The sequence below is a fragment of the Stereum hirsutum genome (assembly GCF_000264905.1).
Source record: "Stereum hirsutum FP-91666 SS1 unplaced genomic scaffold STEHIscaffold_8, whole genome shotgun sequence".
NCBI lineage: Eukaryota > Fungi > Basidiomycota > Agaricomycetes > Russulales > Stereaceae > Stereum > Stereum hirsutum.
The window spans coordinates 1,549,313-1,562,632 of NW_006763138.1; the positions used below are offsets into that span (position 1 = coordinate 1,549,313).

General features: G+C 50.6%; 4 protein-coding genes across 4 annotated transcripts; 1 reads left to right on the top strand and 3 right to left on the bottom strand.

Moving 5' to 3' along the window:
- The first annotated feature begins 13 nt into the window (after positions 1 to 13).
- Positions 14 to 1,214, top strand: STEHIDRAFT_169144 (uncharacterized protein). Its single transcript, XM_007304984.1, has 2 exons — positions 14 to 87; positions 152 to 1,214. Exon 2 carries the CDS (start codon positions 168 to 170, stop codon positions 960 to 962), a length of 795 nt encoding a protein of 264 aa, XP_007305046.1. The 5' UTR covers positions 14 to 87; positions 152 to 167; the 3' UTR covers positions 963 to 1,214.
- A 1,476-nt stretch (positions 1,215 to 2,690) lies between these two features.
- Positions 2,691 to 3,654, bottom strand: STEHIDRAFT_157694 (uncharacterized protein; the record flags this gene model as incomplete). The annotated part of the gene is made up of 4 exons (XM_007304985.1): positions 2,691 to 2,721; positions 2,804 to 2,993; positions 3,289 to 3,390; positions 3,447 to 3,654. The coding sequence occupies 4 exons, from the start codon at positions 3,652 to 3,654 to the stop codon at positions 2,691 to 2,693; spliced, it is 531 nt and encodes a 176-aa protein (XP_007305047.1).
- Positions 3,655 to 6,698: 3,044 nt separating this feature from the next.
- STEHIDRAFT_157695 (uncharacterized protein) lies at positions 6,699 to 7,585 on the bottom strand (the record flags this gene model as incomplete). The annotated part of the gene is made up of 3 exons (XM_007304986.1): positions 6,699 to 7,186; positions 7,250 to 7,351; positions 7,429 to 7,585. The coding sequence occupies 3 exons, from the start codon at positions 7,583 to 7,585 to the stop codon at positions 6,699 to 6,701; spliced, it is 747 nt and encodes a 248-aa protein (XP_007305048.1).
- Positions 7,586 to 10,114: 2,529 nt separating this feature from the next.
- STEHIDRAFT_157696 (uncharacterized protein) lies at positions 10,115 to 10,851 on the bottom strand (the record flags this gene model as incomplete). The annotated part of the gene is made up of 3 exons (XM_007304987.1): positions 10,115 to 10,437; positions 10,495 to 10,596; positions 10,647 to 10,851. 3 exons carry the CDS (start codon positions 10,849 to 10,851, stop codon positions 10,115 to 10,117), a joined length of 630 nt encoding a protein of 209 aa, XP_007305049.1.
- Between the last annotated feature and the right edge of the window lie 2,469 nt (positions 10,852 to 13,320).

Genomic DNA, 13,320 nt, shown 5'->3' on the forward strand with positions numbered 1-13,320 from the left:
GGCGCCTAAATACAAGGCTTGCTCTAAATGCAAACACATCGCGTATTGCAGCACGGAGTGTCAAACGGCGGACTGACCAGCGCACAAGTGCGTTTTTATATTTCTGTGACACATGGACCCACTGCTAATCGAAGGTGGATGGTGGGTGCAGAGCTCTGTGTCAGTCCATGGTCAAACGATCCCAGAGCCTTCAAGGCAACGATCCTGAAGCCATCTGCAAACTATGCGACTGGATCGAAGTCCATACTCTATCGCTTCATCAGGCTACTCACGCCGCCATCTGTGACCATCAGCCCAGCGACACGACGGAAGGATTCGACTGCAAGGCGTTCTACATGCTCTTCCAGCTCACTGATCGACCTGACGCTGACGGTGACCCGAGCAAGCTCTATCGTCTAGAGGGAGCGGGTCTGAGACCTATCGCAGAGCTCTGCGCAGACTCGGAGACGACTCCGCAAGGAGTAGTAGAGAATCAGAGTGGTGAAGGAGGAGATGCTGACCCTGACCCTTCCGGCAATGCCGCGATCCGACGCAACTTCATCGACTCCTTGGACATTTACGATGCCAAGGAGCGAGCGACTTTGCCGCCACACAAGATCCCATGTTACGTCGGCACTATCGCCTGCTGCTACCAGATCCTCACGCAACGCAACATGTCCGTCATGGCGTGCTACCACCTCACGGATGACAAGGACTTCTTCGAAGCTGTGGAGCGTGGGGTCATCCCCGGCATGGCGAACATCCCTCCTGCGAGGCATGACTTATGGTTCGCGAGGTTGCAGGATAGGCTCGAGTTGGGGCATTGTTTTGGGCCGGAGTTGAGTGTTCCGATGAAGCTTATGCAGGAGTTGGGTAAGATGGTGAGGAGGCGGCCGGGAGGGAAGTGGACTTGGGAGATGTTGACGCCCGAAGAGTCGTTGATGTACGGGTATCAGTTTATCGTCTGTGGGCTCTTGTATTGAAGGTGAGTGGAACGGTTTGGGAACATCTCAATGATTGCTGATGATGTGATCCATTCATCCGCCAGGAACGCGGACTCGGGGCTGATGATCTGTGAGTCCGATGTCGATTTCTTCGTGTATGATCAACGTTGGTTGTTTCTGCTTGTTGTTGCCTTGTGCTCTCGGTGCTATTTGCACTTCATGTACTTTCTTGGATTGTTGTGTACATCTTTCTCTGGCATGATGTGCATCAGATGTTTGGCCAGATCTAACCAAAATAATTTCGCGAGACGCGCATATGGCTGCTCGACAGAGTCTCTTAGTTTTGCCTCTAAAGTACGAGCGAAGAGACTCTGCCCAAATGTTTTGACTACTAATGTACATAATCGCCGGATGAGGATAAACATAGAGTGAGCACAGGTAGACCTCTACATGACACTGCGAACGCGAAGGGAATATAACTGTCTGCACGAGGCCTCATAAGCACGGAAGGTTGCTGCAGGACAAAGAAACAACATCATGGGATAAGCACGGTAAAGGCCACAGGTGGCAACGCCCGCTACGCAGCCCGCGCTGCACTTGCATTGAGTAGAAGAAAACAAGTCTATGAGATCGCACTGAGTCCAAAGTTGTAAGAACACGAAAACCAGAATGTCAATCTTATTTTGTTCAACACACAAGAGACTGAGGCAGTCGCGTGAACATCATATATATATTCAGTAGAGAGACCAGCACATGTACCAGCATGTACCGTGCATCAAGCGTACAATGAGAGCCGGATCTGACTTATACTGCATATGGAAAGGGACATGATGATGGGAGAGAGGCCTGTCGAGGAATCGTGACGTCAAGAGGAACAATATGGGTATGCAAAGTAGAAGATTAGATCGCAAAGGAGTTGCCACAATAAGTAGCTGAAGACGGTGCCACAATGGCCAAGGAGGATGCCACTGCGGTGACAGGACAGATCTTTCACGGAGAAAAGGAACATATGCAGAAGAGTACGAGATATTAATGTGCAATGTAGGCCCAGACTGGGAGTGGTCATATTGGGAGCCGTCGGGGTGAACATACACATACGGCAGAAGGGCAAGGGCCACCGTGACACCGTGCCTTTGATATGAGAGTGTAGAAGTCATGAGAGATCCGACAGAGGTGGACAAGAGCTAGAGGTCGATGGAGTTGAGACTGACAACAAATGTCGTTGGCGTCGAGAAGTAGATTATTGTCGAGGGCGAAGCCAATTGAAGTCGATACCGAGCCTCTGAAGGGATTGAACGGGCACGAATATGGGCGCAACTGCAAAGGTCGTCGTCGTCGACAACGGATGGAAATGAAGCTCCGTGTACGTGTAGGGTGAGGCTCAAAAAAAGCGCAATTCAGGTGCAGTAATTGTGTACTATGCGAAACTGGGAGGCAACAGATGTGAGGCAGAGAAATTGTGTTTGCTGATGTCAATAAAAACGGCAGGAAGAGCCGAAAAATGGTAAGGAAAGTACGCTGGGCAATGCGGGAGACTAGGATGTGTATGCAGAGAGGCGGAAACAGACAGCGGGCACAAAGTAACGAATGAAGAGCAACAAGAGAGCGCAAGAGGAGCGGCAGAGACAATAGGAGGCAACAGGGCCAGCATTGACGAAAATGGAAAGAAAGCATGGAGCATCAAACGGATGCAAAAGAAAGGCACAGCCACCCATTCAGCGCCGAAAAACTGATCGCCTGCGAAACGGAGGCAAAATAGCAAGCAACCTAAGAACCCACTAACAAGTAGCGGGAAAAACTATCATCAAAAGAGAAGTACCATGAGTATCCGAAGAAAATATTCGGCGTGGCTCTCCAAGTCCGGAGAGTCCGTAACACACCAGAAGGAGATATCAGACGCGTAAGAATGTTCAAAGTCCAGGAAGGCTGAAAGACCGTCCTCAAACCTGTTCAAGTGGAGATCGTCCATGTACACTGGACCCATCATCCGACAAAGAACGCCAATCCACACTACTCCTGTGCCCGCTTGGCCAGTGCCCTCCTTCGCCATGGTCATTAGCTCGAAGCAGGCTATGAGCCGACCCATCAGACAAGGGGTCTCCGGCGAACGCGCGCGGAGAGCGATGGGATAAATGAAGAGCAGGTGGTGGAAATGAGGGAAGGTGGAGGTGTGGCCATGGCCTTGAGAAGGCTGTTCCTCCCCTCACCCTCGGGGCTGTACCCCTTCCCGCCTCTTGGTCCGACCTCCGGCGACAGCATGTCTCAGCGTACTCGACACAACTCCGCCAAGTATCTGCAAACAGCGAAAGGAAATTTGCACTGTCAGAGCGGCGAAGTACACCAATAACGAGGGCGTAAGACGCACCATCAGCGCGTGCTCTCAATGTCGAGAAGCGACCAGCGAAGGGCGAGTACCCCCGCCTGTACACTGCGACATAGATAATACTGAGAACGAGGAAGACGAGGACTATGGAGGCAATAGTATGAGGACCGAGTGATGTACAATGCTACCAGGAAACGTACCAATGATGGCGAGGATGGCGAGGGGTGACTTTTTACTTGGTGGGGACGAAGGGTCGAAGTCGGTGACATGGGTGCATAGGCTGGACTCGCGGTGGCGGCGCCTCAAATGGGCCACTTGTACGGTGCCACATGACGTCGTTGGCTGGGAGGGAGGGATGGTGGCGGATGTCGAATAGGCGGCAACGAGGATAACGCGTACGATGGGCATGGCGAAGTCGTTGTATGTCGGAAGAAATAAACGCGGGTAAATGGATGGCACAATGAAAAAGGTGTGAGACTGAGTATGGCGCAGGGTGGAAGAACAAGGGGAGGAAAGGGAGGAAAAACTGGAAAACGAAGTGAATAAGATGCTATTCGTTGACGGGGGTAAGACGTGTAAAGAAAAAGAAAAAAGAAATTCAAGCAGGGGAAGATTGAGACAAGAGGGGGGAGGAACGCGATAAGCTTCAGAGCATACCGTCAAGTGTTATATGCCCACAAGCAAGGCAGTGTCCTCAGGCCACTGTCGATTCTTCTGGTACCATGACCTTGCCGCCTAAGCATGGTCTGGTAATACACGGATTATTGCATCGCACCGGTGAATATTGGACAGATGAGAGATCTTAATACTCTCTGGACGAGGGCTTTAGTAAGTCTTAAGGATTGAGACTCGGTGTTTCTCAAGGATTTTGTGGGCTTCTGCCTTCTAGACGTCTTTCGCGATCGTCTACCAAGCTGCAGAGGCCTATATCGCGATGCGTAGAGGGAAAATAAGAATATATCCAGCCTCGTAGAGCAGGAACACCGCTGGCATCGATATGAGAGAGCTAACCCAAGATAGGCAGTGTGGGCGGCTGTGGGTCCACGAATTAGGATTTCAAAGAGCCGCTCAACTGCCGTTTGGCGGCTCCACTCCCCTTCTCTACGTGAACGCCACAATCCAGCTCGCCAGATTAAGTATTTTCTTTTTTTAATACGGAAGACTATTCCAGCGGCAAGGAAAGCCGCTATTTGTGTGTGCTGCGTATCTGGCAGAGACTTGTTGGCCTACTCTGAGACCCGAAGTCTGAGAAGGGAAGCACAAAGCGCTAGCTGAGGCTCGACACGACACTCCTTCGAACACTTGACCTGGCAGGTACTTTCGTCTGCGCACACGGCAGCCTGTAAGGAGACTTAAACCGTCAGTCTGAAGATCGCTATGTATTGCTCAACCCGCCGAAGCAATGTATAAACTATGAGGGTGAGCTTTTATTTCTCAGACGTCTCTGATCACTTCAGATCCAGGCACACTTCCAATCGAGGTCGCCAATCTTGTTGGCTATCCTCCTTTTGACAGTCCACAAAAAGAGCTGGGGATCGCCGCTACCTGAATTTGAGCGACTCCTCGAAATTAACGTGAGCGTTTCACCTTCTTCTCCTAGGTCAAGCGCAATATCATTGGACAATTTCGATACTCACCTGTTGATGACAGCACATTCTGAAGGATTTCGGCATGTGTGGACTGTGTGAACGGCTTTGTTCGCCCGCCAATGATCCATCACCATTTGGTCGCCGTCGCCCCACGGTCACGCTCGAAAGGAGTTAGAGTCATGTTCCGTACCTGTCAAGTTCGACAAGGTGATGGTTGAGGATGCGGATATGATTTTCCGATGTTCGTCGGGTTCTTCGCCATGGACAATCCTAGCAAACGATAGGAAGGCCCTCCCGTTGCCCCTGATGGACACGTAGAGATCGGGCCAAGATCAAGACACTTTTCAGGAGATCGACAGCGTTAGCGAGGTCAGTTAGAGAGTTGAACGACTGTTCTGCATTCTAAGCGAGATGTTCAAGGTGAAGTCGCGGTGGTCGTCGTCGTCGACGGTGCCGAATACGCGGCGAATTTCAAAACACGGAATTTCACTGTCATCGCCGCCGCCTGTCAACCGGTTTCTCCCGACCCGGAATGTACCAGTACGTTGATGTACACATCCTCCTCCGTCAATGACTGTCACAAGATCCAGCTAACAAGCGGGAGCAGGTATCTCAATTGAGCTTAGGTGAGAAACCGATGCACTTGATATGCTGTGAGTGGCAACCGCGATGCTCCGCTTTCTTCCAGTACGGACACTTAATGCCCGGCCGCGGCTGGGAACACAAAATATCTAGTATCGTACGTGATGTACCAGCGATGTAGTTATGTTTTAATAACCAATTTCAAAGTTAGAAGGTTTCATTTCATGTCTGGATGCGCAACTAATCCTTTTAGCTAATGGAGTACGCTTGTAAGCTTAATCCAATGCTTGGAGATCTTGGTTGCAACTTGAACTTAGTTGACTCCCACACAGGGCAGTGCGCTCGGTCCGTGATCCTGCTCTCCTATAATACCGTTCCCCAGTCCCCAGGCGTCGGTACACGCTGATCTTCGTGACCCCCTTTTGACTACTTATAGCACCCGCTGGTACTGATGATATAAGTTCCCGCTATTGGCCTAGCTTTACTTGCCCACAAAGTTCCCCGTCTGCCTCCGACAACGGCGGGCACTGCCATTTTGTACCCGAGATGTGATTTTGAAGCTCCGCACACCGGAAGAAGGTGAAGGTGAGGGCAATCATGCTGACGAGTGTCTTGATCGTGGCAACGCTGCAACGGCCGACATGATGTTTTAGACTCTCGGTCATGTATACATCCCGCTAGAGCAGCATCTCGTCCGGTCATGACCCCCTTATGCATGCACAGGCAATGCACCTCGAAGATCGGTGTTCTCACATCATAAGCATCGCTGCGTCGGTCGCGTAAATCCTCCGAGTCATCCCTCGCTACGCCACATTGTCAATACAGAGGTGTGCGGCGATCATGGACTTCTACTAAAATAAGGCAAGTGAAAGGAGCTCAGAGCTCGCCGGCACTAGAAGCGGATGTCTATTCTTGACCAGAACCCGCAGAGTTCTTCAGATCGAGCACTTGTCCGACTTGTACGCGCCGCCAGAGGCCGACGTACGATGTCCCAAATCTGGGCAGAGGAATACACGAGAAAAAGTGATCATAATCGATAAGTATATCGGGAAATTGGCATCGCAGAGCCTCATCAATAGTACAGCAAATGAGCATATTTACACGCTACGCAGCAGATAGGAAGATGAAACCGATAAAAGAAGAAATAATAAAAATGCGTAGTGCAAGGCCTGTGGCGATGGAAGACAGTCGAGCCACAGCACGCAACGCAGCCTACTAAACACAGCAGAGAGGACATGAGCTAAACTCTCGGACAAAATCATGAATGGTTATTCACATACCCTAACCAACTAAAGCTCGAACCTCCGAGCCGCCAGCCGTCAGCGACGCAGTTTCATCGACCGACACATATTCGCCACCTTCCACACTGCTCTCATGATCAAACTGACCGATCTCCCCAGCGGGTCCTTGCACAGCGCACAATCCAGCGACGAACGCAGTGTCGCTTTGTAAAGAGCGTGTACTAGGACCCGGGCGAGAGCGTGCTGTCGGAGCACGGAGGTGGAGCTCGAAAGGCCTGGACAGACGGGGGAAGGCGCGACGACTGGAAGGGGAGGCGGTTGCGTGGCAGGGTTCAGCGATCGACGATACACCGAAATGAATGACGCGGGACCTAGCCACTGGAGCACGAGTACGCTGCATGAACATGGGAGAGGGGCGAGCGACGGCACGATGCATGGGATCGGAAGGAGCGCCGTGGCTAGTCGATGGTTCACGACTGAGACTTCCTTGCAGGGCATGGATGACGTTGGTGTAAGTTGTCTTCAACGCTGCAAGAACGGGTTGGTCAATAAGTATGATCGTGCAGGATCAGATAACAGGACGAAACATACCCAAGACCACCCCTCCCACTGTCCCAGTCACCATGGCAATGTCATCGTGCCATCCACGATACCAGACGAGCGCCATGGCCAAGAACACAGACACAAATAGCACTGGCGGAAGACGTCAGAAGAACCTCCGGCATAGAGCAAAGACGTCTAAAAGCAAGAGAGGGGGAGAAAAGGCGTACAGGCTGCTAAGAATATCGCAAAAATGGTTCCTCTCGCAATGACTTGGCGAACGGGCGCCGTCTGGCTATCATGAACCACACGCGGGTAGAGCCCATTACCAGTTGCGACGACAATAGGGGCCGGGAGTGGAAGGGCCTGAGTGCCGAGAATCTTCATGGCTAAAATAGTAGCCAAAGTTTTGAGAAGTATCATGGCGGTCGGCCGTTAAAGCAGGAGGTGGGTATGAGATCGGAGTTGATGGGTGGCGTGACTGAGAGTGGAGGAGAGAATTGTTGAGCGAGTGAATGGAGGGGGGTGGGCGACTGAAGACAAGACCTTTTATACGGGAACAGAGTCATAAGCGGAGATGAACCGAGGATGCGGGACTCTCGTAAGGCCAAAGACGGCCCCATAGGCCACCATGTCACCGATACCTGCTGAGAGTCGTATGGGAGCCATGGAGGCAGTGAGCAGAACACGACGACCGGACAAGCGGATGCCGTTGCGCCCATTTGTGGAGCGCCGGGATGATGACATTCGTGTATGAAGCCGTGCGGCAAAGACCCTAATATTCGGAGAACAAGTCAGTTCGGCGATAGCCAGTATCTGCTGGATCTGGGGCAAAGGGTCAGAAGTGTGGCAGTACTAGAATGACTCAATGTCTCCTATTTGGGAAGTTCCAGATATTCCTTATGGGCACATGAAGGTCCCGATGCCTAATTTAGATGTGGCGTTATGCCGCCACAGTACCAAGCCAGCCATGATCTAGCATTCTAGCAATTTGTTGAATATTGACTGCACGAAATAAAAATAAGATCAAAATGGGTAGAAACAAATGATACCATAGTCGAAAACCCTTGTGTTATTTGATACGTTGAATCAGCAGGATACTTGTTAAAGTTAAATTTCTGGGCTACGATCAATTGTCCCATGATACCATACCATAAACCTAAGCATGATGACACAGAGAGTGCATGCGACCGTGTGAAAGCCCATGTTAATTCTCGGAAGATGTTCCAATCGAAGGATTGTAGAAGCGGCCGGGGGGTTCAGTTGGAAAATACTTCATCGCTGTTATGTTCATATGTGGTGTTGCATCAGACGAGCGGCATTTTATGAGACTTGGCGTCCTAGCGGTGAAGCTTCTCACTATCTCAGATACACTATATCTGCTATGTTGTTACGCCCGCGGCGGCCCAGTACACACATCCCACGACTCCGAACTCAAGCGGAGTAAGGATGAACTCAAGACTCACCGAATATGATATGACCGTCCTTCTATCGACATCCATTTTCATCTATGGAACCGAAGAATCCTCGGAGGGCGCTGAGCCTGATCATGGTGGAAAACGCCGCTTAAACAGGGGGATAGTTGAACCTCCTAATACCTCCTATCACTAAAATACGACGACGGTCATTGTAAAGCCGGCTACCAGGGCACAAAGTAACTTCACTCTATATGGTATCATAAGCAAAATTGACGCAGTCCATACCATAAGACGCTGAGAAAGCTCTCACCGGGAGGAAAGGACTGCCCGTCCGACTGCGGGTCGGGATACAGTGTCGAACGCGTCCGAATCAAGGCACTGTTTGTCGAGTCATCATCCAAAAGTATGCAGATACTCGTCTGTGAGGGTGAATTTTCTGTGAGAAGATAGCCAGACTCACGGAGTTAGAGAATGGTCGCGTGAAGAGATCGCTGGGAGACCCAAGTACAGATTGCATAGCCTCAGGAGGTCGCCGCCGTTTGCAACCTTCGCGGAGTTTTGCGTTCGATTTATACGCTCCGCCCCGGTCTTTTTCGGCACGCGTAGTTTCCGAAAGTACCCGAGCTCAGGTCTTTGTTTCTCTTTTAGGATCATGGTGCTCGTAATTCGTCTATGTTTCGGTTCGCCCCTTGCGGATACTTTGGAAAATGACTCACTAGCAAAGTCGCTTCCGTATGCATATTTATTACTCCGAGAAACATTGCCGGAATTTGTGTGCGTACTTACATGTTTTAGAAGACTTACTTCGCTCTGTACCACAGTGCCAGCGATCGCCCCAATCATTTCTCAATGGTTGCAAATTCGTCGTCGACACATGTCTGAACATTCCAATCCCAACTAGTCCGTACTGTTCAACTTTGGATGACGTCACCACGCTAAAAGCCTAACGTCTAACTGAGAAAAACTGTGGACTACTATATATATAATAGTCAGACCCACTACACGCCCGGTGTTCCTCCGGCCGAGCGTTTACTGATGATGTTATACATGATCAGTCAACTACACTATATGATAGTATAGTAGGTATGTCAAAGTGATAGGCAATAGCAAGAGTTACCGGAAGTACACATACAATCATTAGTCGGGTTAGATAGATATATGGGAAGATGGATGTATGAATCAGGATGATCACCACATCGAAGCACCGGGAAGTCAAACAAGCGTATCATGCGATCATATACGTACTGCACCATGAAGTAGACGAGAAAAAATCAAGAAGAGAAGAAGAAGAAGAAGAAGAAGAAGAAGAAGAAGAAGAAGAAACAGCTAGGGGATACAGAATCTGCAGAGGCTCGAGTGTCCATTGCTTGTCAGCGAGTGTCCATGTCCTGCAATTGATATACGAAGCCTAGGAAAATCACCTATAACTTAAAGAAGACAACGTTAGCCATGGCCTACTACTGGTGACGACGAAAACATAGAGAACGGGATACACACCTCATGCAGTCACGATGACCTGCAAGCCCAAGTCGCCAACAGACGACGACGCGGGGCCCTCAACGACGCTATCGCGCTCAGATCGCCCAATCTCTCCAGCAGGCCCTGGCCCGGACAACAGTCCAGCAATCGACAAAGTATCGCTCTGAACGCTGACGGAGCGAGTGCCTGGAAGAAATTGTGCCATCGGAGAGCGGCTACGCGACATGTATGACCTCGAGGGATGATGGGCAGGAGACGATGTGGTTGAACGACGCGTGGACGGAGGTCTGGCTAGACTGGCTCGCATCTTGTCCACAACGTTGTTGTACCTGGTCCTGATGCCTATCAAAATAAATTGACGTGAGCCTATTACTATAGTGGTAGCTGTAGACAGCGTACCTTGGGCCACCAAGGAAATCCTTTGGGTGGCGACAGAAATGTTATCGCGCCACCCTCGGTTCCACAGCATGGTCATGGCAAGGATAACGAAGATGAATAACACTGAAGGGATGTCAGACAATATCTCAACAAACGATATGATATGTGCGTACGTGCAGCGAGGACAGCGCCGACAATAGTGCCCTTCGTTATCTTCTGCGGTGTCAACGAGTTGGGTGCATCAGCTTCGAGGACCGCGCGAGCACAACGGCATCCGCGTGCGATGACGACGATCTCAAGCGAGGCTTGGATGGGTAGAGCGAGGGTTGAGATGATATTGAGAGCCAGAACGGCGAAGGGGACGATGAGGAATGTCATGATCGTAGGTCGTGGTAGGTCGTAGCAGTCGGTGTCGAATGCGGCGGGATGTTGATAAGATTAAAAGAGAACAGTGCGTGTCAGATGATAGATTAAATATATGTCGATGTTTGTTGTGGTTTGTAGTTGTGGTCGATACTTGAGAGTGCGGATTGGTAGAGGGCGAGTGGGGATGAGAGATGAGGGATGAGAGGGAAGAGAGGGGCGCCTTTATAGGTGTGCACCCAAGCACTCCTCCGAGCAGGCGGCCCGAAAAATCGCCTCCGGAGCGCTTTGCATTGATATTCTGATAAAACATGGTATCATGCAGCAGAGTTGAATCAGAAAGATAGAGGGATACGGACAAGGTTGAGGGGGAAAGCATGGATCCGGCGCGTAACGCAGAGGTCAACGTGTTGTTTGATCCGATTCCGGCAGAAATGTCCCTAATGGGTGCATGTGGATGCCTATGGGTCCCTATTTGTCGCCACATGCGCGTGTAGCCTCGACGTCCCGCCACACAACAGAGCCGTCGCGTTTGAGCGCGTTTTTACATTCAGGCTTCACATTCGCGCATCAGTTAATGAGCATAGGACAAAAATTCGAGGAATCCAAGACATAGTGTGCACGTAACTCTTGGATAAGCCCAAGAGTGCGTTAATTCAAGATAGGCGGCGCCGCATCTGGGCCACACCATCGAAAAACGTGCAAACGATGCTCTTGCACTGAACAGACTTGCCAATCGTCCATGTAGATTAATGGGGCTATTTCTAGGCGCGTCAGTGTGTCATTCGAGGGCCGGGGTTCGTAGATACGGTTGTACTGACCCATCGGGACAGCGTCGATTGTTATTAGAATTTATCAAACCTAACTCTCATGTCCCTAGTGCAAATCAAATGCAGCACAAAACCGAACATAGACATGAGCCCGGTTGCGTGCCTGCCAAACCCCATTACAAATGTGGAAAAGCCGTGTTGAGCACAAGGGACCACGACTAGCCTGAGTGGCGAAAGGCCGGGTCTTCATGACCATTGAGGGCGCCAGGAGGATGGAAGACAGGGGTTCCAACGAGCGCTTGAGGAGGCATTCACCTAATCGAGAACTGGTTTCCTATCGTCGCATTCGAGGTGAAAGGGCAGCGGCGTCCAACGTGACTCGGGCCAGGGTGGTGCGTCGTCGATAGACGGTCCGTCAATTCACTAGGTGGCACAACGGCACTTATGCCACACTACTGCGTAAAGGTGCAGAGGCGGTTCTGTCGCGCTGAACGTAGTGGTTAAGAGTTCTTCCGTGAGAATGGAACTGTTTCTAGGCGCTTCAAGGTGCCATTCGAGGATCGGGGTTAGCTGAAGGTTGGAAATATTGACCCATCGGGACAGCGTCGATTGCCATTAGAAATTCTCACGTATAACTCTCATATCCCCAGCGCAAATCAAGTTAAAGCACAAAACAGAACATAGACATGTCTTCAATATGGCTTTTCCACATTTGCAATGGAGGTTGCCAGACACGCAAGGCAGCCGAGCTCAAGGGACCATGAGTAACCCAGAGTAACCAAAGGCCGGGTCTTCGTGACCATTGAGGGTGCCAGGAGGATAGAAGATAGGAGCACAAGCGCTCGAGAGAGCACTCACCTAATCCGATACTGGTTTCCTACGGTCCCATTCGAGGTGAAAGGGCAGCGGTGTCCAATGCGACTCTGAGGCGGGCCAGGGTGGTGCGTCGTCGATGAATGTCGAACACATCACCACTGTCGATATTCATGAGCAAGTTTTATATCTTGCAGAGAGCAAAACAAAGGCAAACGAAAGAAGGGAAACTTGGTCGGACTGACGTGGATGTGGTTCGGAATGAAGAGGCGGTGCGAGTATTTCCAGCGGCACAGCCTCGCACAAAATTGCGGAGTTGCGGTAACTTACGTTCTTCCGCTATTGCCGCCGGACGATCGCTAGCACGGTGTCCAGGAACTATCGATTCGAAACATCGCCGTCGTTGTTGTTCTACGTGCGTTCTTTCTTCTCCTATGTTCAGAATGGAGCCCGCTACCTAGACCCACAGACTGTATTATCCTTCCCAATATCGAATAAAATTAAAGTCATGATCTCGCGAGTCGAATCGTTTCCGCGAGTGTCGATGGTGTCTCCGCAATTGGGGGCAAAGTTATGGTACGTACAACCAACTACCATGCTCGGGTTGTATGGTCATACAAAACGACAGCCTTGAAAGCCAAAAAGGCTAAACTTTAACTTTCGTGACGGCATTCATCATTTCCTCATCCGACAAGAAGCTCTCAGGCGCTCTCAAATTATCGTGCTTCGATCAACTGGGTATGTTTTAGAATTCTAATATAGCCTAGCGCCGATATGTTCTTCGTCACTCAGCAGATCTTCTCGACATTGCTGTACGGAGTGCCTGAAGGGGGCCTCTTCAGCCAAATTCACCATGTACACCGAGATCGCATCCTAGTTCTTGATAACATGTCTTCTCTAT